The sequence below is a fragment of the Pristiophorus japonicus genome, chromosome 9 (genome assembly GCF_044704955.1).
Source record: "Pristiophorus japonicus isolate sPriJap1 chromosome 9, sPriJap1.hap1, whole genome shotgun sequence".
Taxonomy (NCBI): Eukaryota; Metazoa; Chordata; class Chondrichthyes; family Pristiophoridae; genus Pristiophorus; species Pristiophorus japonicus.
This window is the reverse complement of record NC_091985.1, coordinates 25,799,160-25,823,320: the sequence shown is the minus strand read 5'-3', so window position 1 is coordinate 25,823,320 and position 24,161 is coordinate 25,799,160. Positions and strand designations below refer to the sequence as shown.

At 48.3% G+C, this 24,161-nt stretch overlaps 1 protein-coding gene across 1 annotated transcript in view; it reads right to left on the bottom strand.

Moving 5' to 3' along the window:
* The window catches only part of kif26ba (kinesin family member 26Ba), a 525,292-nt gene that overhangs the window by 204,126 nt on the left and 297,005 nt on the right, over positions 1-24,161 (bottom strand). The window contains exon 5 of the mRNA XM_070888651.1: positions 4,764-4,950. Coding sequence (XP_070744752.1) covers positions 4,764-4,950 — 187 coding nt within the window. The remainder of the gene's footprint in view (positions 1-4,763; positions 4,951-24,161) is intronic.

Sequence of the window (24,161 nt, the reverse complement as noted above, 5' to 3'; positions counted from 1 at the left end):
CATGCATTTACCCACTCACCTAACCTTTCCAAGTCACCCTGCAGCCTCTTAGCATCCACCTCACAGCTCACACTGCCACCCATCTTAGTGTCATCTGCAAACTTGGAGATATTACACACTCAATTCCTTCATCTAAATCATTAATGTATATTGTAAATAGCTGGGGTCCCAGCACTGAACCTTGCGGTACCCCACTCGTCACTGCCTGCCATTCTGAAAAAGACCCGTTTATTCCTACTCTTTGCTTCCTGTCTGCCAACCAGTTCTCTATCCACGTCAATACATTACCCCCAATACCACGTGCTTTAATTTTGCACACTAATCTCTTGTGTGGGACCTTGTCAAAAGCCTTTTGAAAGTCTAAATACACCACACCCACTGGTTCTCCCTTGTCCAGTGTACTAGTTACATCCTCAAAGAATTCTAGAAGATTTGTCAAGCATGATTTCCCTTTCATAAATCCATGCCGACTTGGACCAATTCTGTCACTGCTTTCCAAATGCGCTGCTATTACATCTTTAATAATTGATTCCAACATTTTCCCCACTACCGATGTCAGGCTATAATTACCCGTTTTCTCTCTCCATCCTTTTTTAAAAAGTGGGGTTATATTCGCTACCCTCCAATCCATAGGAACTGATCCAGAATCTATAGAATGTTGGAAAATGACCACCTATGCATCGACTATTTCTAGGGCCACTTCCTTAAGTATTCGGGAGTTGGTGGCTGATGGTTAATTTAATGATTTTTGAAATAATGTAAAATATTTTGCTTCACGTGTTTGAATGTTTTGTCACTTTTGAATGCTATACAATTCAACACAGAGACATTTCTGAACAACTCTTGGTCAGTGTCTAACTTTTAGATCAACTATTTACAATCTAAATGAATGACTTGGATGAAGGAACCGCGTGTAATGTAGCCAAGTTTGCTGATGATACAAAGATTGGTGGAAAAGCAAATTGCGAGGAGGACACAAAAAATCTGCAAAGGGATATGTACAGGCTAAGTGAGTGGGCAAAAATTTGGCGGATGAAATATAATGTGGGAAAATGTGAGGTTATCCACTTTGGCAGAAATAATAGAAAAGCAAATGATAATTTAAATGGAGAAAAATTGCAAAGTGCTGCAGTACAGAGAGACCTGGGGGTCCTTGTGCATGCAACGTAAACGTTTGTATGCAGATACAGCAAGTAATTATGAAGGCAAATGGAATGTTGGCCTTTATTGCAAGGGGGATAGAGTATAAAAGCAGAGAAGTCCTGCTACAATTGTACAGGGTATTGGTGAAGCCACACCTGGAGTACTGCGTCCAGTTTTGGTCTCCGTATTTAAGGAAGGATATACTTGCATTGGAGGATGTTCAGAGAATGTTCACTAGGTTGATTCTGGAGATGAGGGGTTGACTATGACGATAGGCTGAGTATACATAATGGAGTTCAGAAGAATGAGAGGTGATCTTATTGAAACTTATGATAATGAGAGGGCTCGACAAGGTGGATGCAGATAGGATATTTCTACATAGGGAAAACTAAAACTAGGGGACATAGTCTTAGAATGAGGGGCTGCCCATTTAAAACTGAGATGAGGAGAAATTTCTTCTCTGAGAGTTGTAAATCTATGGAATTCTCTGCCCCAGAGAGCTGTGGAGGCTGGGTCATTGAATATATTTAAGACGGAGATAGACAGATTTGTGAGCGATAAGGGAGTAAAGCGTTATGGGGAGCGGGCAGGGAAGTGGAGCTGAGCCCATGATCAGATCAGCCATCATTATCATAGGCAGTCCCTTGGAATCGAGATCAGCCACAATCTTATTGAATGGCGGAGCAGGCTCGAGGGGCCAAATAGTCTACTCCTGCTCTTATTTCTTATGTTCTTATAATGAGGGGTATGTGCTGAGAAACATACAAATGTCCTTTCAGTGTACTGCTCTCTGAGCAATATCTTGCCTTACAGATATGATGCAACTCTTTAATGGGTCCTGACATTATGTCATTTAGCTACGACAAATAAGGGTCACCAATGCAAGACGGGTGGCTTTGAATGACAGACAGTTGCAGAACTTGGGAGGTCAGACATTATGGTTGACACTTGAGTGTAGAGTTTTTTAGCTGCCACATCACCGAACCCCACCCCTAATATTACATGTTAATCAGTCACATTATACCAGTCCATTATATATATATTTGCATCTTCTGTAGTTGAGCTCATGTTGCTCTCAGGATCACATCCTGCCACCTGAGAGAAACTTACAGGATTTTATTATTGCCTATATACTTTGACATGAGCTCATAACATCTGGATACTCACATTGTGTCACTAAATCTGTTCTGTCTGCAATGGTGTCATGACCCTTATAGCACAAGTCCATGGAGCCTTTGCTGTATTTCGCAGCTCATTTCTGCTTTCTACCCCACACCTGCCCTTCAACAGAGCACTTTTCATTTCAATGTGTAAACTCCTTCTGAGGGTCTAATATTGCTGCAACGTTTATATCTGAGCCGGGATGTGCGGCTCTGGACCGCTCTGCGCCATTGTCCCTACCGTCCGATTTACAGCCAGGCAAGACCACCTTTTTCCCCACGGTCTTTCTGACGGGCGTTAGCAGGATCTTACAGGATCCTAACGACCAAAGTTGCGTTCTTGGAGACTTCAGCATGGGCGGGCATTATGCACAACCGCCGGCGGTACTTCCCCGATAAAATGGGCGGTAGTTGGGCGGTCGGTCTGGGGTCCCTGAGGATTTTCCTCAAAAATGTATTTTTTGGGCAGTACCTCGGCGGCTGTGGGCGGTAGATTGACCAAATTCGGGCCCATGATCTCTTAATTACCACAACGATTTATTTCTTTTGCTTTTCCTCTCTCCTGTCGTGACAGGGAAAGCAACTCCCCGGTTTGTGCCAATCTCAACCTTGACCTGTTGCCAAGAGATGTGGAGAGACTGGAGATGCTGGGGTTGTTCTCCTTTGAGCAGTGAAGGTTAAGAGGAGATTCGACAGAGGCGTTCAAAATCATGAAAGGTTTTGATAGAGTAAATAAGGAGAAACTGTTTCCAGTGGCAAAAGGGTCGGTAACCTGAGGACACAGATTTAAGGTGATTGGCAAAAGGACCAGAGGCGACGTGTGAAAACATTTTTTCACGCAGCGAGTTATTGTGATCTGGAATGCACTGCCTGAAAGGGTGGAGGGAGCAGATTCAATAGTAACTTACAAAAGGGAATTCGGTAAATAAGATGGGATTTTTTTTATTTTTACAGTGCTCTGGGGAAAGAGCAGTGGAGTGGGACTGATTGGATCGTTCTACCAAGGGTCCTGCACAGGAACGATGGGCCGAATGGCCTCCTTCTGTGCTCTAGCATGATACTGTGACCATCACCCAATGATAATTTCCTCTCTGATTTACCACATAGAAAGGTCCAGCCCCGAATCTTTTCAAAGGTTAAGGAAGGAATTATCCAATGGCATGAGCTCGGTGGAGTGAACGAAATAGAACGTTAATATTACCACTCCACTATGCCAAAGATGACATTCGAATAGGACATTGAAGCCACTCACTTAGCTCCTCAAGTGAGTTTATCCACCGCATAGCTGAGCCTCGCACAGCAAGGTGGTTCTGGATTAAATCCCCTGGGTCGATGCCCATTTAGCGCTCACATGGAGCAGCTACAATTGGCCCGCGCCACTCTCAATGGCAAATACCACAGCTCTTGCTGCTGATCTGTACCCAGCGAGCCCCCTGCTGGGACTGTGCCTGTACAGCCACTGGGTGAGATGTTCCACTGGCTGAATACCCGGCATGGCTCACTGTCAATGGAGGCCACTTGGGCAAGGTATTGGGGTACCCAGCGTCCACTGAATCGAACCAAGCAAGGACGGAATGCAATAAAGTGGGCGGGAAAATAGGTAGGAAGAAAATGACCATTAAATGGTTTTCCTGTCGACTCGAATCCCCCGGTTAGTCCGACAAAAATGTATTTTTTTTCCAAACGTAAACACTCCAGCTCCCGATGGGAGAAGAGCCATAAACAGCAATAAATAAATGGAAATAAATACAGAACCGATTCAATGAACCAAGTTGTTAGTTGGTATGAAGGCTGGCCAGCTCATCAGTACAGAGCTGGCCCATTCCTCCTTGTGCATTTAAAATGCTGCTTCTTCGGTCACGTAACATTTAACCCGAGTGCTTTTGTGGCCCAATGCCAGCTGGTCAGACTAGATCAGAGTTTATGTCCGGGCGTGCAGCAATTTCTCAATAGATAGAGCCGAGTCTTAAGCCCGCGGTGGACTATGTCTAATCGCCGAGCGCCTCATTGCTGTGACTCTGTCGACATAGGCCCAGGCTTGCCAACTCTGGTTGCACGTAATCGGGGAGGTGTTATTACATGACCTCCCGTTTCCAATTGCCCCGCCCCCACCCTCCCACCATTGGTTGACCGACACGTCCATCCTCGCGGCGCCTCGCCTTCTCTCGGCCAATCGGAAAGCGAACGGACTCCTCGTTACCCGATTGGATGATCCTTGCCTGTCAGTCAAACAGCCTTCTGTCCCGCCCACAACATCTCCAGTTTTTTTTTAAATAACTAATAACCAATGGTCTTCAAAGAAATTGAAATGAAAACCATAACTTTTAACAAATTCCCCTGTGATTTTTCTCCCAGCATTGCCCATGAGATGAATCGTTATTCCTGGAGATTCCAGGACAATGCTGGAGCGAGTCGATAACCCTGTGTGTAGTGCTCCCCGCGTCTTACATCGCTGCTTACCTTTCCCATCCCCGGGTTGTCCTTCACCTTGTTGATGGCCCTCAGCAGGCATGGTGGCGCCGGGGGCGGGGACGCCTGCAGAATGCCGCTGAAGTTGGTCGGGAACGGAGGGGGCTCGGACACATTGGGAGCGGGAGGCCGATGGTGCTTCTTCTTCTTGGAGGATAGGTTGAGCTTCTGGGCAGCTCTGGAGAAACAGAAAGAAAGGGAGAAAAGAAGCGTTAAAGAGCTGGACTTCTGAGCGAAGGGAGCGCGGTTAGACGAGGCCGCAAGGCCACGAGGGAACAAACTGGAACACTCTGCTACGGCACGGCATCGCAGGATCAATTCGCTGATCCCATTTCCCCCCACCCCCCTCCCCCCCAGCGGGCAAGCTTCACTCAACGGGAGGTTGGATGCGGAGAATCAACACTGCGAAGTAGAAGTTCTGGATCAAACCAACGCTGCTTTTGAGCATGGCTCCCAACCCAGGAGTGCTGAAGTTACCCTTGCGTTAAGGAAACAAACAGCAATAGTACATTGAACTTGGCCCCAACTACAAGACCATCAGCTTCATATAGAACAGCACGTAGCTACGAGACTGTTAGAAGGCAACAGAACGTTAGGGTTCCAAATTGACAACATTACCCTCAAGAGCAAAGGCTGGGGTTTAACAACATCATCCAAAACACAGTGACATTTCTTGTTTATATCAAAAGGGATTTCTCACTATTTGTAGACTGGAGAAGCTGGGGTTGTTCTCCTTGGCCCAGAGAAGGTTGAGCGGAGATATGATAGAGGTGTTCAAAATCATGAGGGGTCTAGACAGAGTAGATAGAGAGAAACTGTTCCCATTGGCGGAAAGGTCGAGAACCAGAGGACACAGATTTAAGGCGATTGGCAGAAGAACCAAAGGCAACATGAGGGGAAACTTTTTTTACGCAGCGAGTGGTTAGGATCTGGAATGCACTGCCTGAAAGGGTGGTGGAGGCAGACTCAATCGTGGCTTTCAAAAGGGAATTGGATATGTACCCGAAGGGAAAAAATTGCAGAGCTATGGGGAATGGGACTAGCTGAAGTGCCAACACGGGCTCATCGGTCCGAATGGCCTCCTTCTGTGCTGTAACCATTCTATGATTCTATGAACGAAGTCCCCAGCCCTTACATTTTAAGTTAGTTCCATTTGAAAAGGATGAAGACGCTTGTGATTGTACCACGTACAAGGCAGAAAGTTGAGGAACTATTTAAGAAACAGGTGATGCTGTGGTGGACTGCAGGTTTTTCCCTGGAGTTAGGACCTCGGAAGGGCCGAGTGGTTCTCCTCCTGTATCTATCTTATGTTCTGGTCGGTTGATTTGAAGGCATATTGTGCCACAGGATTCGAATTGCAGTGCAATTGAATTTTGCTTCACACAATGTTATTGGTAAACAGCATTTCTTCTATATGTTCTAAGTTATTGCTATCGTAAGTTGATATTGGCTCCTAACTACATTTTATTATGGGTTTTGTTTTGCTATGGATAGAGCATTCATTATCACAGGAATTGGGTTGCCATGGGGGCTGCTCCTGAGAATCACATTTTAAGGATGATGCAATGAAATGTAACTATGGCTGGAATTTTTATCTGGAGACCTGCTGGGAGCGGGTGGGCGGGGGGAACAGTAGAGCGCGGGAAACCCAGAAGTTCATGTTTCCCCACACACTGTGTGGTTTAACTCCACAGCGTGCGTGTGACATCATGGACAGGTTTCCTGCCTGATGGACACATTGGCTTCCAGTCAGGTGGGGATCGCTGGACAAAAGGCCACAACCCAGGTAGGTGCGAGCCCTGACTCTGGGCCGAGGGGGGTCTGATCCCTGACCCCGGGGGCAGGGTGGGGGGGGTCCGTTCCCTGGGGAGGGGTCCGATCCCTGACCCCGGGGGCAGAGTGGGGGGGGGGTCCATTCCTGGTGAGGGGTCCGAACCCTGACCCCGGGAGCAGGGTGTGGGGGTCCGTTCCTGAGGAAGGGGGAGGGGGCATGTCCGATCCTGGGGAGGGAGTTGGGGTCTGATCCTTGACCCTGGGGCAGAGGATGGAGGAGGGGTCCGATGCCCAAACAGGTTCAGGAAGACGCAATGAAATGTAACTATGGCAGGTTAAATCCGAGGCTTCCCACTTCATTATCATATTTAAAATGCCAATCCGTCTCCGGGGAGCGGGTTGGCTTCCCACTCCCGTCCCACCTTCATTAAAGCCAGAAGTGGGCGGGCTGGAGTCAGGATTCAGATTTTTAACACTTTAACCTCCACCCTACCCCAAAACTCAGACGTTTTTTTAGGAGTTAAAATTCCCCCCTTATATGTTTGCCGATTCTCTCTGCTCTTTTCCTGAAGGCACGGTCTCTTGCCGCGGTACAGTTCGATGGCTGTGGTGGCCATTCTCCCCGTGTCAAGCTAGCCTGTGATGGTTGCTGGGTTATTTTCCACGGTTGGCTTCATAACCCAATCCTATTCCCTGTTCTGGGACAATTTCAATACATCCACTTTGCTGCAGGGGAAAATCGCTGAACAGCGACCAGGAACGGGATCCCTGGTTGGTTTCGCCCCCTCCCTAGCCCCCAACCTCCAGGCCCGACTGCTGCCCTGGGCGGAGATCAAGTAATTCAGCGAAGGCCGAGAGTTGAATCTAGGATGCTGTCGGATCCTTTTACCGAATGGGCCATGGTGGACCCAATGTACACTGTTTCATTCCTCTCACTCGTTTCTTTCTTCCAATATTAGAACATTTCTCTTTTTTATTGAATATAAAAGCACAGAAGGAGAAAGGTTAGATGAGACATCAAGCCATCAGACCATGTAAAATTTCAAATATCAAAGACACTTAGGGGCCAAAATTGGCCCTTTCCTTACGACCTGTTACCACCGAAAATCAGCGGACACGTTGTGGAGTGCAATGGCCACCAATTTTTTGTGCAACGGCCGCCATCAAAATTCCACTCCTGCGGTATCCCGGCAGTGACCCACTCCCCCCGCTGCCGATCCGTGCGAAGTGCGTTATCAGAGTGCGCACCGATGCTCCCTCCTGACTGTGAAATTCCGCCGAGAAATTCTTCCTCCCGCCGTGTTGAGACGGTGCAATGAGGCTGAGGCCTCCTGAAATGGCGGTGCGGCTCCCATTAAAACAGAGGACCCACTGCCGCTGCCGCCAAGTTTTTTCTTGTCGGTCGACTGCCATGTCGGCCTGACAATTATGCCCCCAGGTTCGGCCGGGCCACCAACAAGCAGCTTGGCACCCCCTCTTGGGTGCCAGTCCACTGGCCCGGCTGAAACCCTCTCTGGTGGCCCAGTGGACCGAACTTTTAAAATCGCGCAGGCTCTCCCCTTTAAGTGAACGCGACACCGTGGTGACATCATCAGCGCTATGCTGATGACTGACAGCGACAGACACTACACCCCGCCCCTCTCGTCTGATCACCGCCACATTACCACATTACCGCCCCCATTATGAGCAACTTCCAGTTCGCCTGAAAAAAAAAGAGCCAAAGAGTGGAATTTCGCTCAAGAGACCACCTCAACCGCGGTAAAAACACTAGAAACGGGGTGCGTATTTGCTTGTAAAGCTTTGAGACTGCAGAAGGTAAGACTTCCAAAGAGATAAACTTCTCCACAGCTCTTCTATTGAACACCAGGATATCAATCCAACAATCAATACAGCTTCCCTCCATTGTTCAAGCCTGACTGGCTCAATTTCACAGGTGACATTTGTCTTGCCCAACCATCAGTTCCATTGAGTGTTTGATTGCCTGTTTATACTCCTGCCAATATCCTTCACTCCCATTTGTAACCGGCTCCTTTTCAAAAGAAGCTCACTCACTCATCGCTAACTATTTCGGATGGGTGCCTGCTCTGCATAGCCACGTGATCACGGCTGATTAGTTTGGAGGCGAAGGGGCAATAACGAAACTCAAACTTAAAATTTACTTTCAACAAAGTGAAAGGAAACTTATAAAATCGTAATGTTATTGTTGCTGTCTACAAGACACTCTATAACCTGCGGTGTCCACCAGTCACGGGAGGCCTCAAGCGTACTGGCAGACACTGTACACTCCCTCTCTGTCACTGAAATGCTGTGTCTTTCAGTTCTCTGGTGCAAGACTAATGTGAGATTTGTGTTAGGACCATATTTTTTTGATAAGACAAAGGGAGAGTGTTTCCACTGGTGGGGAAAGAGCAAAACTAGAGGCCATCAATGTAAGATAGTCACCAAGAAATCCAATAGGGAATTCAGGAGAAACTTCTTTATCCAGAGAGTGGCGAGAACGTGGAACTCGCTACCACAGGGAGCAGTTGAGGAGACTAGCATAGATGCATTTAAGAGGAAGCTTGATAAGTACCTGGGGAGAAGGAAATAGAGGGTTATGCTGATCATCATAGGCAGTCCCTCGAAACGAGGATGACTTGATTCCACACTGAAAAGGGATGAGTTCACAGGTGTTTCAAGAAGTACCTAAAATTCCAGGTCCTGAACTACATGTTGAAGGGTGGAAGATGCCGGTGCGTGGATTTTTTTAACATGTGGTGACCATTGCACACCAGCCACCACACGGGCTTGACAGAGCTCGGTCTTGGTCCAGTGGCAAGGGTTAACCAAGACGATTGGAGACCAGCTCTGCTGCACGGACCTAGTTCGCACACATATCGCAGTGTGGGCTGGCCCGTGCTGCCCCTGGGCCCTCGCCTCTCCTGGGCCCCGATCACATCCCTCTACGAACTCTTGCAGCTCCTTCGCCCCGACCTCGTTGCTCCTGCTGTACCTGTCCGCACTGCAGTCAGCCGTCGCCCCTCCTGCAGCAGCACGCGCTGCTCCCTGCAGTGGTATGCCACCGCACGCTGCTCCCTCTGATGGCCCCGGGCCTGCTGATGGTCTTCCAGGCCAGGACCGTGCCGATTTCCGGGTCAGGCCGCCGCACGCTGCTCCCTCTGATGGCCCCGGGCCTGCTGATGGTCTTCCAGGCCAGGACCGTGCCGATTTCCGGGCCGGGCTGCTGCCGCTGCTCCCTCTAATGGCTGATAGTTAGATGAGGAAGGATGGGAGGAGGCTCGAGTGGAGCATGAACACCAGCATGGACTGGTTGAGGTCAATGGCCTGTTTCTTTGCTGTATATTCTATGTAATTCTATGTAATACAGACTTTAGAGCTAGCCCATCCCAAACTGCCAGTGTCAAGCTCCAGCTTTAGAAATGGATCCTTGTCATGCATTATATTCTGGCAACTCTCAATCCTGAGAACTAAAAGGGGTCAATCACCTCAGAAAATGCAGGTCACCCAAATCTACTTGACCCAAACACAAAAAGGCTGGTCGGCACGCTAAAGGAAGCTCGTGGCCTTATCCAAAATGACCGAGACACTTTTGGATTAGCGGGTTACAATTAAGTGAGTTCTTTCAAACAGATGTGCACCATTTAAAAGCCTGTTGAACAAATCCGCTTACAGTGCTCCACGAATGGTAAATAAAATCAATCGTTATCATTAGACTAATATACAAAGGGAAAAAAAGACAAAATATGGTTGCAAGTAACATTAATTTAATCAGACATCGAGATGTATCTCAATTACTGGCACTGTTGCTAGGCAACCTGGTTGGTGAAGCACTAAGCAGGCCATCTGTATTTTGCCTCACCACATGAAGGATTTGAGGCTACACTGTGAGGTCATGTCAAAGATTAAGCTGTCTGAAATGAATATCACAACAACAAAGGATGCGTTGTCACTAAACATGATTACGAACCATTAATGCTTCAGATGCAAACCTTATACAGACAAAGCACGTTAAATGCCTTGTCTTTTTTTTCAAAAATAAGAAAAGAAAAATGGAAATAAGACCAAGGAACCAGCCAGGACATGCGAGAGGGGGCAGTCAGGCGTCAAAGAAAGAAATGCGAATTGGCTCATGATGGCAGTCCTCGCAATATAATAATCATTTCTCCAGGCTCTACTGAAGAATGCGCTTCAATCTTCTGAGGAAATAAGCCAATTTGAGAGAGCTCGGTGACCAGGGCACTTTGAGTTTGACAAGAGCAGGAGACTGGAGCGCCTCAGGTTTGGTGACATTCCATCTTACGGGAACTTTTAAGTGAAATTTAATACTGTCACACAGAAAGGACCATTGGCAATATCCGCAGACGTAAGCTTCACACTCTGACATTACTCGCTCCCTGACTTTAACAGCAACTTGCATTTATATAGCGCCTTTAAAGTAGTAAAACGCCCCAAGGCGCTTCACAGGAGCGTTATCAAACAACATTCGGCACTGATCCACATAAGGAGATATTAGGACAGGTGACTAAAAGTTTGGTCAAAGAGGTAGGTTTTAAGTAGCGACTTAAAAGAGAGAGGTAGAGCGGTGGAGAGGTTGAGGGAGAGAATTCCAGAGCTCAGGGCCTTGCCAGCTAAAGCAGTGGCTGCCAATGGTGGAGGGAATAAAATCGCGTCTGTGCAAGAGGCCAGAATTGGAGGAGCGCAGAGATAATAACAGTCATTAGCCAATTTATATTAAACGGGACTAACGCCTCCATTAACTGACAGAAGAATGTTAAAGTATCCATCTGCTCATGTTGCCACCGGATTTTCTATCAGCCTCCAGTTCGGGCGAGCGAGCAATTCAGCATTGCAGATATCAACTGCCGAACCTGCCTCATGCCCAACTTCTGGGGCTGGGAGACAGCCAGGTGGGTGAGCCAAGAGCTGCTTCCTCTCAAGGCTGCCTGATACTGTGCTATGTTCATGTACAGTGACAGAGCGCCTGATGTCAATCTGTGCAGGAGGGTAGGGGGTCGGTAAATGGTGCAATGCATTATAGGTCCTCACTTCCAAATGCTCTCAGCTCAGGGTCACATTTCTCCTCCTTTCCCATCGATTGCTGGCAGAAATATAGAATCATACAGCACAGAAAAAGGCCATTCAGCCCATCGTGCCCAAATAGTCTCACCAACCCCCTCCCCCTGCCGATTTCCACATACTTCTGCAAAATCTTCCTTTACAAGTATTTATCTAACTCCCTTTAGAAAGTTACTATTGAAGCTGCTTCCACCGCCTTTCAGGCAGTGCATTCCAGATCATAAGGATTTCAGATTTAAAAAAGGAGGCAGACAAAAAGCAGGAAACTATAGACCAGTTAGCCTAACATCTGTGGTTGGGAAAATGTTGGAGTCCAATATTAAAGAAGCAGTAGCAGGACATTTGGAAAAGCAAAATTCGATCAGGCAGAGTCAGCATGGATTTATGAAGGGGAAGTCATGTTTGACAAATTTGCTGGAGTTCTTTGAGGATGTAACGAATAGGGTGGGTAAAGGGGAACCAGTGGATGTGGTGTATTTGGACTTCCAGAAGGCATTTGACAAGGTGCCACATAAAAGGTTACTGCACAAGATAAAAGTTCACGGGGTTGGGGTAATATATTAGCACGGATAGAGGATTGGCTAACTAACAGAGAACAGAGAGCCGGGATAAAGAGTTCATTCTCTGGTTGGCAACCAGTAAACAGTGGGGTGCCACAGGGAGCAGTGCTGGGACCTCAACTATTTACAATCTATATTAACGACTTGGAAGAAGGGACTGAGTGTAACGTAGCCAAGTTTGTTGATGATACAAAGATGGGAGGAAAAGCAATGTGTGAGGAGGACACAAAAAATCTGCAAAAGGACATAGACAGGCTAAGTGAGTGGACAAAAATTTGGCAGATGGAGTATAATGTTGGAAAGTGTGAGGTCATGCATTTTGGCAGAAAAAAATCAAAGAGCAAGTTATTATTTAAATGGAGAAAGATTGCAAAGTGTCCTAACGCTCAGGCTGGGTCACCAGTGCTGAGCAGAGGTCCCAGGCTTCAGCAACAGGGTCAGAGGGAACCGGTGGGGTCAGTCGACCCCAGGTTGCCATAGAAACACCCCTCCCACCCACTCCTGTATTCTGTCAAAGGGCAGCACTGGCACCTGCTTGCCGCAGGTCACCCACATCCTGTGCCAGTTGGCAAATGGAGCACGGCAGAAGTGGTTGGGAGAAAAAAAAATCTTTCTTTTAAAAGATAAAAAAGAATCTAAAGAAATAAAAAAGTGCGAGGGAGAGGCAATGTAGACAAACAAAAGCTGAAGTTTGATATGGGGCTGGTGCCAAGTTAGTTGGCCTCAGTCAGTGTTACAAGTCTTTTGAATGAGACTGAGGTTCCATCTGCTCTCTCAGATGGATGTAATATATCCCATGACACTATTTCGAAGAGCAGGGGAGCTATCCCCGGTGTCCTGGCCAATATTTATCCCTCAACCAACATAACAAAAAACAGATTATTTGGTCATTATCACATTGCTGCTTGTGGGACCTTGCTGCGCACAAATCAGCTGCCGTGTTGCCTACATTACAACTGACTGCACTTCAAAAAGTACTTCCTTGGCTGTGAAGCACTTTGGGAAGTCCAGGGGTCGTGAAAGGCGCTATATAAATGCAAGTGAGTCCTTTCTTCTATCTTTCTTTCCTTCCTTCCTTTAAGTGTATGTTTGTGGTTCACGTGCGGTATAACCCGTGACTTTATTGAGAGGTCACCAGAAACCCTGTTTACATGTCTGAGGAAATTCAGGGCCTATGTGTCTGACGCGTTTGCATCATACTTTGGATTATCCACGATATATGGAAAAACAGTCACTTCCTGCTGGCTTTTCTGAGCTTTACACCTTCCCTCTGCTCAAGAGCAAGAGCTAGAGATTTACAAGCAACCGCCAATCTACTTAGACTGCTTTCCTTGATTTAGTACCAGAGCAGTGGCCCTTAAAGGGACAGGTTAGATTAAACACAGCTCCATCTCAGCAGCCAAATATTGGCCCCAAATTTCGTCCCGCGGCGAAAACGGCGCACCTCTGAGCTGGGCGCCTGTTTTTCGCGCCGAAAACTGCTTCTAAAAAAAAGTCCGATATTCTCTCGATGTCTGCTTGGCGCGGCGCGCTCTTCACAGCAGGGGGCGGAGCCTAACACTCGCGCCGATTTTCTAAGTAGCAGGGGGCGGGTACAATTTAAATTAGCCTTCGTGGTGCCAGCAACCCTGCGCGTGCGCGTTGGAGCGTGCTTTTAGCAGCACTGCTGAATAAATCACCTGCTGAAATCAGTGAGTTCAGCTTTTCACTGCTAAACTTGCAGAACCGGTGCTGCATTGGTGCATGCAAATTAAGGACTGTGTGTTTGGAGAAATAAGAGTGCCAATTCAACTTTGCAATGGATCAACGTCCACCAAGAACAAAGATGGCAAACCATTGCATAATACGTGGTGTTGACAATGCAGCACCCATTCTGAAAATTTAAATATAAAACTGTCGATGTGGCTGCCTCTCCCTGTCCAAATGGCCTCAGTCCCCCTCACAGCTCGAAGGCTGCTGCTGTATCTTCGGCTGCCGTTGAGCCACTGACGCCGCCCCTAAAGCGTGGCCGAATGGCCTCAAGCACCATAAAGAGCTGCGTGTGTCAGGTGTTAATTCTTCGGCTGCCGGCCAGCCACTGACGCCGCTGATATCTCATGGCCGAATGGCCTCACGTCGGTCCGCTGCTGATTCTTCGGCTGCCGGCCAGCCACGAAGAGAATGAAGGCCTGCCTCAAGCACTGCAGCTCAGCTCGAAGCTTGCTGCCGCTGCCGTCGAGACACTGACGCCACACCCCTGCCTGTCTCCAACATGAAAGGCCTGCCTGAAGCACAGCAGCTCGAAGGCTGATGCTATTTCACACAGGTAGGAACATGGTTTATTTAATCTTTTCTTTGCTTATAAATTTTTATTCAGGTTGGATTTATTTGTATAATACTTGTATAAGTATAACTAAGGATTGATTGTAGAATTTAATGACATCCCTTCCCCCCCTCCCCCCCCACCTCGTTCCCTACACCTAATTTGTAACCTACGCCTGATTTTCTAAAGTGTAGACAAGGTTTTTTCGAGCGTACAAAAATCTTCACTTACTCCATTCTAAGTTAGTTTGGAGTAAGTTTTCACTCACAAAACTTTGAAATCAGGCGTAAGTGGCCGGACACGCCCCCTTTTGAAAAAAAAATTCTGTTCCAAAGTGAAACTGTTCTAACTGACTAGAACTGGAGCAAACTAAATGACGAGAATTCCGATTTCTAAGATACTCCGTTCTACACCAGTTGCTCCTAAAAATCAGGAGCAAATCATGTGGAAACTTGGGGCCATCATAACTGGACTCCAGACTCCGAGCAATGCCATGGGTGGTCAACTAGTATATTTAACAATAAATCTGACGTACCAGTGGGTTTTTGAATCAACAATTAGTCAAAGTGAGATCATTTTGAATAGCACTGTGCTGCCCGATAACCCTCCTCACAGCAAAACAGCATACACCACACTAACGTCAAACCAAACAATAAATTGGCATCTCAAACAACAACAGCCTGATGCAGTCCGCAGCAAGGCAAGCCAGCTTTAAGCACAGTCCAGTCACATGTCAGGCGACAAGTATTCCCGGAAACCATGCATAGTGCAGGCTTCAGCAAGTCATCACTTTGCATCAACTTTACCATGTTGAAGGTGGGCGGGGGCAGCAGAAAGGAAAATAACCGGATCTCCTCCACCACCACTCCGCCCAAGCCTGCTCCCTCCAGCCACCCTCATCCCCAAACCCCTGGCACCCCGTCCCCTCCTCTACTCTCCAGTCCCCTTCTCCCTCCCCCTCACAACCCATGCCCTTACCCCTCACCCCACCCCCTCACACCACCCACCCCTACCTCCTCCCCATCTCTTCCCTCCCACTGCACCCTTCCCTCCCCAACCCCTCTCCCCTCTTCCACCGAACCGTCCCTTCCCATAATATCCCTCCCTCCCCTCCCCTACCCCACCTCCCCTTCCCCCTACCCTCTCTCCCAGCCCCTACACTACCATCCCTCCCTACCCCTTCTCCCCCCTCCCCCACCCACTCCCCCTTCTCCCACCTCCCACGCTCCCTCCCCCATGTCTCCCCCAAACTCCTCCCTCCCCCACCTCTCCCCTCGTTCAACCCCCTCCCTCTCCCCTCCCACCCCATGCCCTTACCCCTCCCCCAACCTCTCCCCTCATTCAACCTCCCCCCCTCCCCTCCCACTCACACCCCGTGGCCTTACCCCTCCCCCCACCTTTCCCCTCGTTCAACCCCCTCCCCCTCCACTCCTCCTCACACCCCATGCCCTTACGCCTCCCCCCAGTCAACCCCCTCCCGTGTATGGTTGCAGTGGAAGCCAGGACATCACTTTACACCAAGTGATCCAACTCAATGCAGACGACTCCATCGATTGCAGACAAACAAGCGTGCTTTCTGAAAAGCTGTAATGATCCTCTAATGACAGGCCATAGTGATCAATTAACCAAGTGATTATTCTCAACCCCAACCGTGCTTCGCTCAGATGCATCTTCATTTTATTTATTTATTCATTTTTTAGTCAGTGAGGCTCTCTTACTGTCCCAGAATAATGCCTGAGCTTACACCATTCACTGCAGGTTTGTGTTGAACACTGCGATAGTGTCCACTAATCCAGAGCATTTCAGGACACCAGATCACAGCCCAATACCCGGCACTAAAACTGCAATCAAGGCTGAATGGAAAGAAAGACTTGCATTTATATAGCGCCTTTCACAACCTCAAGACATCCCAAAGCGCCGTACAGCCGATGAAGTACATTCTGAATGTACTGTGATTACTGTTGTAATGTAGGAAACGCGGCAGCCAATTTGTGCACAGCAAGCTCCCATAAACAGCAATTTGATAATGACCACATAATTTGTTTCAGTGATGCTGGTTGAGAGATAAATATTGGCCAGAACATCGGGGAGAACTCCCATGCTGTCAAAGAAAACCATATCACACTGACCTAACAGGCTTTTAACTCTAACTCGCAAATACTAACAGCATACGGAATGGGGGGAGGGGGTGAGGGGGGGGGAGAAGACGGGGGGGGGGGTTGGTGGAGAGCGGTTACTCTGCAGAACTTGTCATGTGCAATCCTTCCACCTCGCACAGGCAAAGCATGGGAATTCTTCTTCAAAGTTCTGAGATACGGAAGGAAAGAATAACGGGACTTAATTATCCATGGTTTTGATCATTATCTGATAATCAAGTGCAACTCATGATTAATAACTGTGTGAAAATGATGACAGATTACACTTTGTGTGGAAGAAACACTTTATCACTCATTACTCAGTGTCAGCTGTGGCTCAGTGGGTAGCACACTTGTCTCTGAGTCGAAGGTTGTGAGTTCAAGTCCCACTCCAGGGACTTCAGCACAAAAATCCCAGCTGACACTCCAGTGCAGTGCTGAGAGAGCGCTACTCAGTCAGAGGTGCCGTCTTTCAGATGCGACGTTAAACCGACGTCTGCTCTCTCGGGTGGACGTACAACAGCAGGGGAGTTATCCCCGATGTCCTGGCCAATATTTATCCCTCAATCAACATAACAAAAGCAGATTATCTGGTCATTATCACATTGCTGTTTGTGAGAGCTTGCTGTGCGCAAATTGGCTGCCGCGTTTCCCACATTACAACAGTAACAGTGACCACACTTCCAAAAAAAAAGTACTTCATTGGTTGTAGAGCGCTTTGGGATGTCTGGTGGTCAGAAAAGGCGCTATACAAATGCAAGTCTTTCTCACTAACTAGCAGAAAGCTTCGCTCCAAGTGACGGGCAGCTCGCCCACCGGCTCCTGGTTGCAATCCTTGTGGGACAGTGCATAGGAATGCCCGAAAATGCTTCAGATCACCAGGAACCGGCAATTCAACATTGGTAAGTGTCTTGCGGTATTGACCAGCCTGCACAGAGAGCGCTAGCAACTAATACATAAGCAAAGAAAGGCTGTGTACTTACATTGCTGACCGGTCCATCATCTGCAGCACCAGCCTGCCCATAAACGGGCAGAGAGCGAGCTTAATCCCAGTCCCTGTGCGAGGCTTCAATCCCTTGCCCCTTTTCAGCGCTGGCTTTTCGCAGGCTGCGAGGCAGGCGAAGAAAATGCAAGTTGAAAATCCATACTGCTCGCTACAAATTAGGTTTTCGCTCTGTGTCCTAATGCACCCTCCTGTCCCCTCCCGGCCGCTTGCCTGCGGTGCTGCAGCTCTCTCTACATGATGCAGCCGGACCCCCCGGCCACCACCACCCTCGGGCACCTGTCGGTGGAGCCCCCGCCTGCAGCAGGAGGCGGGCACACAGCCGCTCGCTCCCCGCTGCACCGGCTCCTCTCTCGGCCGCCTGCCAGTGCTGCGAGGATCCCCATTAAACTGGTCAAAGGCGAGCACACGGCGTGGAGTCTCTGCCAACTCTCGTCCTTCCCCCCACCCCAGTCATTGGCGCTCCGTCTGAACTCAATGCCTCCTCTTCACCCAGCGCAATAATTGAAGATCTGCTTCACTCCCACCCCACCCCACCCCGCCGTCTTCCTCATCTCCGGAGAGCCTCTTGACAGAAGTTTCTTTGAGGGCGACAGAGGACAAACTCAGAACCACGGTAAGCGCTGCAGCTAAAAGCCACTCAGATGTTGTTTGGTCTTGGGGCTGGCTAGCTGGAGGATGTCCTCCTCACTCCAGCTCACACCCAGCCACACTCATGAAGAATTCATGAGGACTCGCCTGTCTATTCACCAAGCACACACACACACACACACAACTCTGAACCATTTCACTCTGGCCCAGATTTTGCGATCGCCCGGATTTTGCGATCGGCGTGAGAGTACGCTGTCAGACCGCCTTTGAAATGGGCAACACGTGCTGGATTTCAGCGCGCGCTAAATCCCAAACTTGCGACCCGTCACGTTCCGACTTGGCAGATGAGCCACACCGACATGGAATTGCCAATTGCTGCCGCAGGGTTGGGCTAATTGCCCACCAACTGCCTGGCAATACGCCTGAAAAATGTTATGGCTGCTGCAGACAGGCGCACAAGCCCATTTGCTCACTGTGAGGGGATAACCTTTCGGAAATCCACGTATCTATTTAATTTCAGCAGCTTAAACTACAAGCCAGTCTTTCAATTTTGCCGTCAGCCCCCAACAGAGTCGAAAACTTCTCTAAAAATTTGCAATGATACAAAAAAAAACATTCTACCGCTGTGCCTGGCATATGTCCTCAATTTCTACTTTTGGATGCAAATAGAAAGTTGCTGCAATTCACTTGAACGCTGCAAGCATTTAGATATAAGTAATTTCCCACGATAAAAATGTGGTTGGCTGGTGAGTGAGAGACTGAGGCTAAATGAGATTCCTTCGGTGTACTGATCGGAACAGCGGCCCCACGTGATCCCAGGTACGCTTTCCGCACGCGCTACCCGCCCCCCCCGGGCTCCGTGGGCCGTTATGGTACGCAGCGTCAGACATCAAGTTCTCGAAGGAGGGGCCCCATCAGGTAAACGCACATTCCGTTCGGATGCCGGTGACGTACTGCTCAATTAAACCGCCGACCACAAAATCCGCACCTCTGTGTTTTTACCCATTTCGTTTTTAACGATTATTCCACTCTCACTAAAACAGAGCCATGCAGATACACCACTTAATTACCACAGTCAATTACTGCACTTGATTGCCGCAGTTAATTGCTGCCTTTTTGTCTTATTTGGCAGCCAGTGATTGTCTGAGTTTGCCGTTTGAAGCGATTCGTGTTCCACACGGAATCGGCTGTCAATTAAAACTCAAATGCGAAATTGGGCAAAGGAATTTTTTTTATTTTTTGCTTTTTAAAAAATTTGTCCCTTCCTCTAAATCGCGCCTCAATCTGTCGCTGGCATGTTTGTCAGCTCAAACGTATAAAAAAAAAACCCTTGCCCAAGACCTCCCAAAGTGGAGGAAGAGCATCCGGGAGGGCGCTGAGCACCTCGAGTCTCGTCACCGAGAGCATGCAGAAAACAAGCGCAGGCAGCGGAAGGAGCGTGCGGCAAACCAGTCCCACCCACCCTTTCCTTCAACCACTGTCTGCCCCACCCGTGACAGAGACTGCAATTCCCGTATTGGACTGTACAGTCACCTGAGAACTCATTTTTAGAGTGGGAGCAAGTCCTCGATTTCGAGGGACTGCCTACGAGGATGCTTTTATATAAAAAAAAATTCCCTCCTCTGCATTTTCTTTCAAAAGCCTTACATTGTGGTCACGGCTGAGGTTACCCGCTCGCCGATCGAAGGGTTAAAAAGAGAAGGGCGAGCGAAACAGTCATCGCCTCTCCCTCAGCAACCGGAGCTCTGCCGCGACTTGAACACTTCCCCTCTGGGCCCACGCAGCTCTCGATCCGAGACGCGCTGCGCCAAGCGAAGGGCGCGGGGAAACCCAGCCAGGGGCGGGAGCCGAGCTGAGATGGCGTCCAAACTGGAGTTACCTTTTCCCAAAGCCAGCGGCTTCATTGCTGAACAATGGAATCATGTGGGGGGCGGGGCGGGGAGGGGGGGTGCAATTGGGACACAGTGTAGCACTGATTTTTTTAATATTAAAAAGCTATTAAAAGGAGGGGAGCGTTTGGCTGTGAGGAGAACATCTTTGTTCACTTGGGCATGCACTGGAATGCCAGCTAACCCTTGCACTATGCTGGGAGGCAGTGTGCTGGAACAGATACAACAGTCAAAGTCAACGCGTGCTGATCTTACAAGAAACACTACCTAATTACAAAGAACATTATTCACAGCCTTTCCCCTCGGACAAATGGGAAAAGCTAGAGCCCCTGACTCAGTGTTTTGTCTCCTCTCTGCCCCGGTGCTTCAGCATGCAGCTGCTCCTTTATTCATTCCTTCAGAAGGCGGCACTCCCCTCCCTTTCCCTCCCCCGCCCCTCGCTGTCAGCTGTACGTCTACTTCTCCATCATTTCCCCACCTCCCCCTCGTCTGATGCAATCCCACTGATCTCATGAGATTACAGCATTTTGCTGAAACAGAACTGCACCGATGGCAGCGAGGCAAACCCAGCTCAATCGGCTGGAAGACTCGGAGGCTGCTGTTAAAACAACGAGCGTGCGGCAGATCACATTGTGGCCTGCGGGCGGGTGGGGAGGCGAGGTGATAAGGGACGAGGCTGAGGAAAGTGGCTTAAAGTCAACGTCAAATCAGGAGCAGCCCTTCCACGTTGACCAAGATGTTTTCCCCAGTTGTCCCGAATCTGGATTTTCCAACTTGAATTTTCCCCATTTTTAGATAAAGACTTGCATTTCTATAGCACCTTTCACAACCTCAGGACGGCCCAAAGTGCTTTACAGCCAAAGAAGTACTTTTGAAGCGTAGTCACTGTTGTAATGTAGGAAACACGACAGCCAATTTGTGCACAGCAAGCTCCCACAAACAGCAATGACATAATGACCACATAGTCATGTTGGTTGAGGGATAAATAATAAATATTGTCCAGGACACCAGGAAGAACTCTTGTGTTCTTCTTTGAAATAGTACCATGGCCCCCTCAGTTTAACGTCTCATCTGAAAGACAGCATCTCCGATAGTGCAGCACCTGTCAGGCTGGAGTGAGACTTGAACCCATGACCTGCTAACTCGGAGGCGAGAGTGCTACCCACTGAATCACCGCTGACACCAATATCCCCTGGCTGGTCTGAAAGATCCCAAGCTGCTATAGGAGGAAGAACAATGACTTCTCCCAATATCCTGGCCAAATATCCCCATCAACCCACACTGCCAAAAACGAATAAACCGATCGTTCATCTCACTGCTGCTTGTGATCGCTTGCTGTGTCCAAAATTGGCAATTGCATTCACTTCTGCAGTAATAGCAATTTATTGGTTGTGAAGCGTTTTGGGATGTCCTGAGGACAATAAAGCTCTTTCTTTTACTAAGCCTTGAGCTATGCTTCCTCTTCAACCCCCGAGCTTCTATCCATCTATCCCGCCCCCCCCCCCCACCCCCGGCCCCCACCCTTCAAGCTGACACCCTGACTACAGTCATAAAATCATAAGACGTTTACAGCACAGAAAGAGGCCATTGAGCCCATCGTGCCTGTGCTAACGCTATGAAACAGCTATCCACAATCTCTTTCCCCCTGGTCTTTCCCCATCCCCTTTTTATTTTTCCAATATTGCTCCACTTCCCTTTTTAAAGTGTGTCATGGATTCTCTTTCCACCATTGTACCTGGCAGGGAATTCCATGTCCGAACAACCCTCCTCATAAGAAACACTGGGCACCGCCCAGTCAAGGCTGCATGGGGGTGGTCACAACTCAGAACCTTGGGATGGGAGTTCTGTGCTCTCCTCTCAAAGCTCATTTTCATCTCAATGGGTTACAAAATTAGACCGTTTTACAAAACCTTCACCGTTTCGAACAACGGAAACATTACAAATAATGACATTTGGAGAGAGATGGAGAAGGGGGTGGGGAATCTCCAAAGGCACCCTGCAGCTTTAAGTCACAGCAAGTCTGCACAAACAGAGGGTAATCAGCGAAGGTTAACGGGACTGTGACGTGATCCAGGCCTTTGAACAAAAGACCATCAGGTTCTTAGCCATTTTGCCGATAGAATCATACACAGAAGGAGGATATTTGGTTCATCGTGCCTGTGCCGGCCCTTTGAAAGATCTGTCCAATTAGTGCCACAATGTCTTTTCCTTTTCAAGTATTTATCTAATTCCTCTTTTGAAAGTTATTATTGAATCTACTTCCACCAGCCTATAAAGCAGTGCATTCCAGGTTATCACCACTTGCTGCATAAAGAAAATTCTCCTTGTCACCCCAGACTTGATGCGGTGTCAGAATTGGAATTTGTCTCAAAGACTCACTTTGACCCGAGACTGAAGTGACAACCGTCTGGATCGGTGAGTTCTCATTAAGGTGACATAACATCCCCCCTCCCCTTAGTTACCTGGGGAAGAAGATCTATCTCATTGAGCAAGGGAGTTATCCCTGGTTTCCTGGCCAATATTTATCCCTCAATCAACATAACAAAAACAGATATATTCTGGTGATTATCACATTTGTTTATGGGAGCTTGCTGTGTGCAAATTGGCTGCCGTGTTTCCCACAGTGACTACGCTACAAAAATGTACTTCATTGGCTGTAAAGCGCTTTGAGACGTCTGGTGGTCGTGAAAGGCGCTATATAAATGCAAGTCTTTCTTTCTTTTTCATATCCTTTCTGAACTGGTTACCTCATGCACTGAATTACATGCTCACCAGTAAAGGTTGCTTAAGGTCAATTCCGATTTGCCAGTGAAAACAAAAAGGAGTATTGTCATCTGGTTGGCAAAGGTTCTTTTTAAAAACAGTTTCACTCTCTGAGTCAGCCAAAAATATTCACCATTGAAACCTCAGATACTCTAAACAAAAACTCTCAGTTTAATATATTTATTTTTAGAAAATGTGTTTAAAAATATTTTCTCTCATCTTTTTCTGCTAATCTTATCTCCCCTGTTTTTTGACGCTGTTAATTCCTTGCCGAGTTATGGTACCACAGTACCTAGGACCTGGCAGCCCTCCCTTCCCCTCACCCCACCACCCCCCGCCTGCACGCCACCCAAGTAGCCATTATTCATGCCAAGAGCCTTGACAATGACTGCTGATTGGCTATTCGACCATGGTGGGATGGCTCGATCGCGATCAGGAGCAGACACTGACTGACTGTACCTGTCCCGGAGCATTAAGGCCAACTGCTGAGCAAATGTACAACCAGCAATACCCCCTCCCGATCCCGTCAGTTTCTCGACGGGCGGCTTGGGTTAAAATTGACCCCCCCCCCCCACACACACACAGCCTCTTGCTGCGTTTCCAAGTCTGCCTTCCTCATAACTGAAATGTATCACAGTCCCCTTGGAACTCTGCATCATGACTGTTTAAGAGCAAGGCCTTGCAATGCCAATCCCTCACACAAAGCCGTCACTAACAGCCGAGCAATAGCGCAGGCTGATAATTGCCCCCTTGATACCCAGCCATTGAGATCGCCAATCAGACAGCAATTTGGTTAAATGCCAGAAGCTCTCCTGTGACTATGGTCTAAAGCCGAGTCTTAACAAACGGACCATAAATGGTATGCCGCCTCAGAGAGCTGAACCTATAACAGAGTGGGGATCAACACCACCTGTACAAGGTTACTTCCTTACTGAGCAAATCATCTGAAATTCTCATTCACAGCAACTGAAAGATCACTAAACTGGAATGAGATCACACTGTGTGATATATCAGCAAACATGTTAAAGTGTTGGTGTGAAATTCTTTAGTTCACTTTTTATGGTGCCACCAACCTGTTATGGCTTAATGCCCGCATTAATATAGCACACAGAGGTATTTCTCACAAACATTCGAGCGCATACAATCGTTGCAGAGGTGACGGGTCCCGATTTTCATTGCGGGACAGTTTTGGGGCAAGTGAGTTTTGGGCCTTGATAGTAACCCCCGGCCCCTCCCCACCCCACCCCAGCAGGTGGGAAAAGGTTGGAAGAGGGGATTAAAATCCTGAAATTCGAAA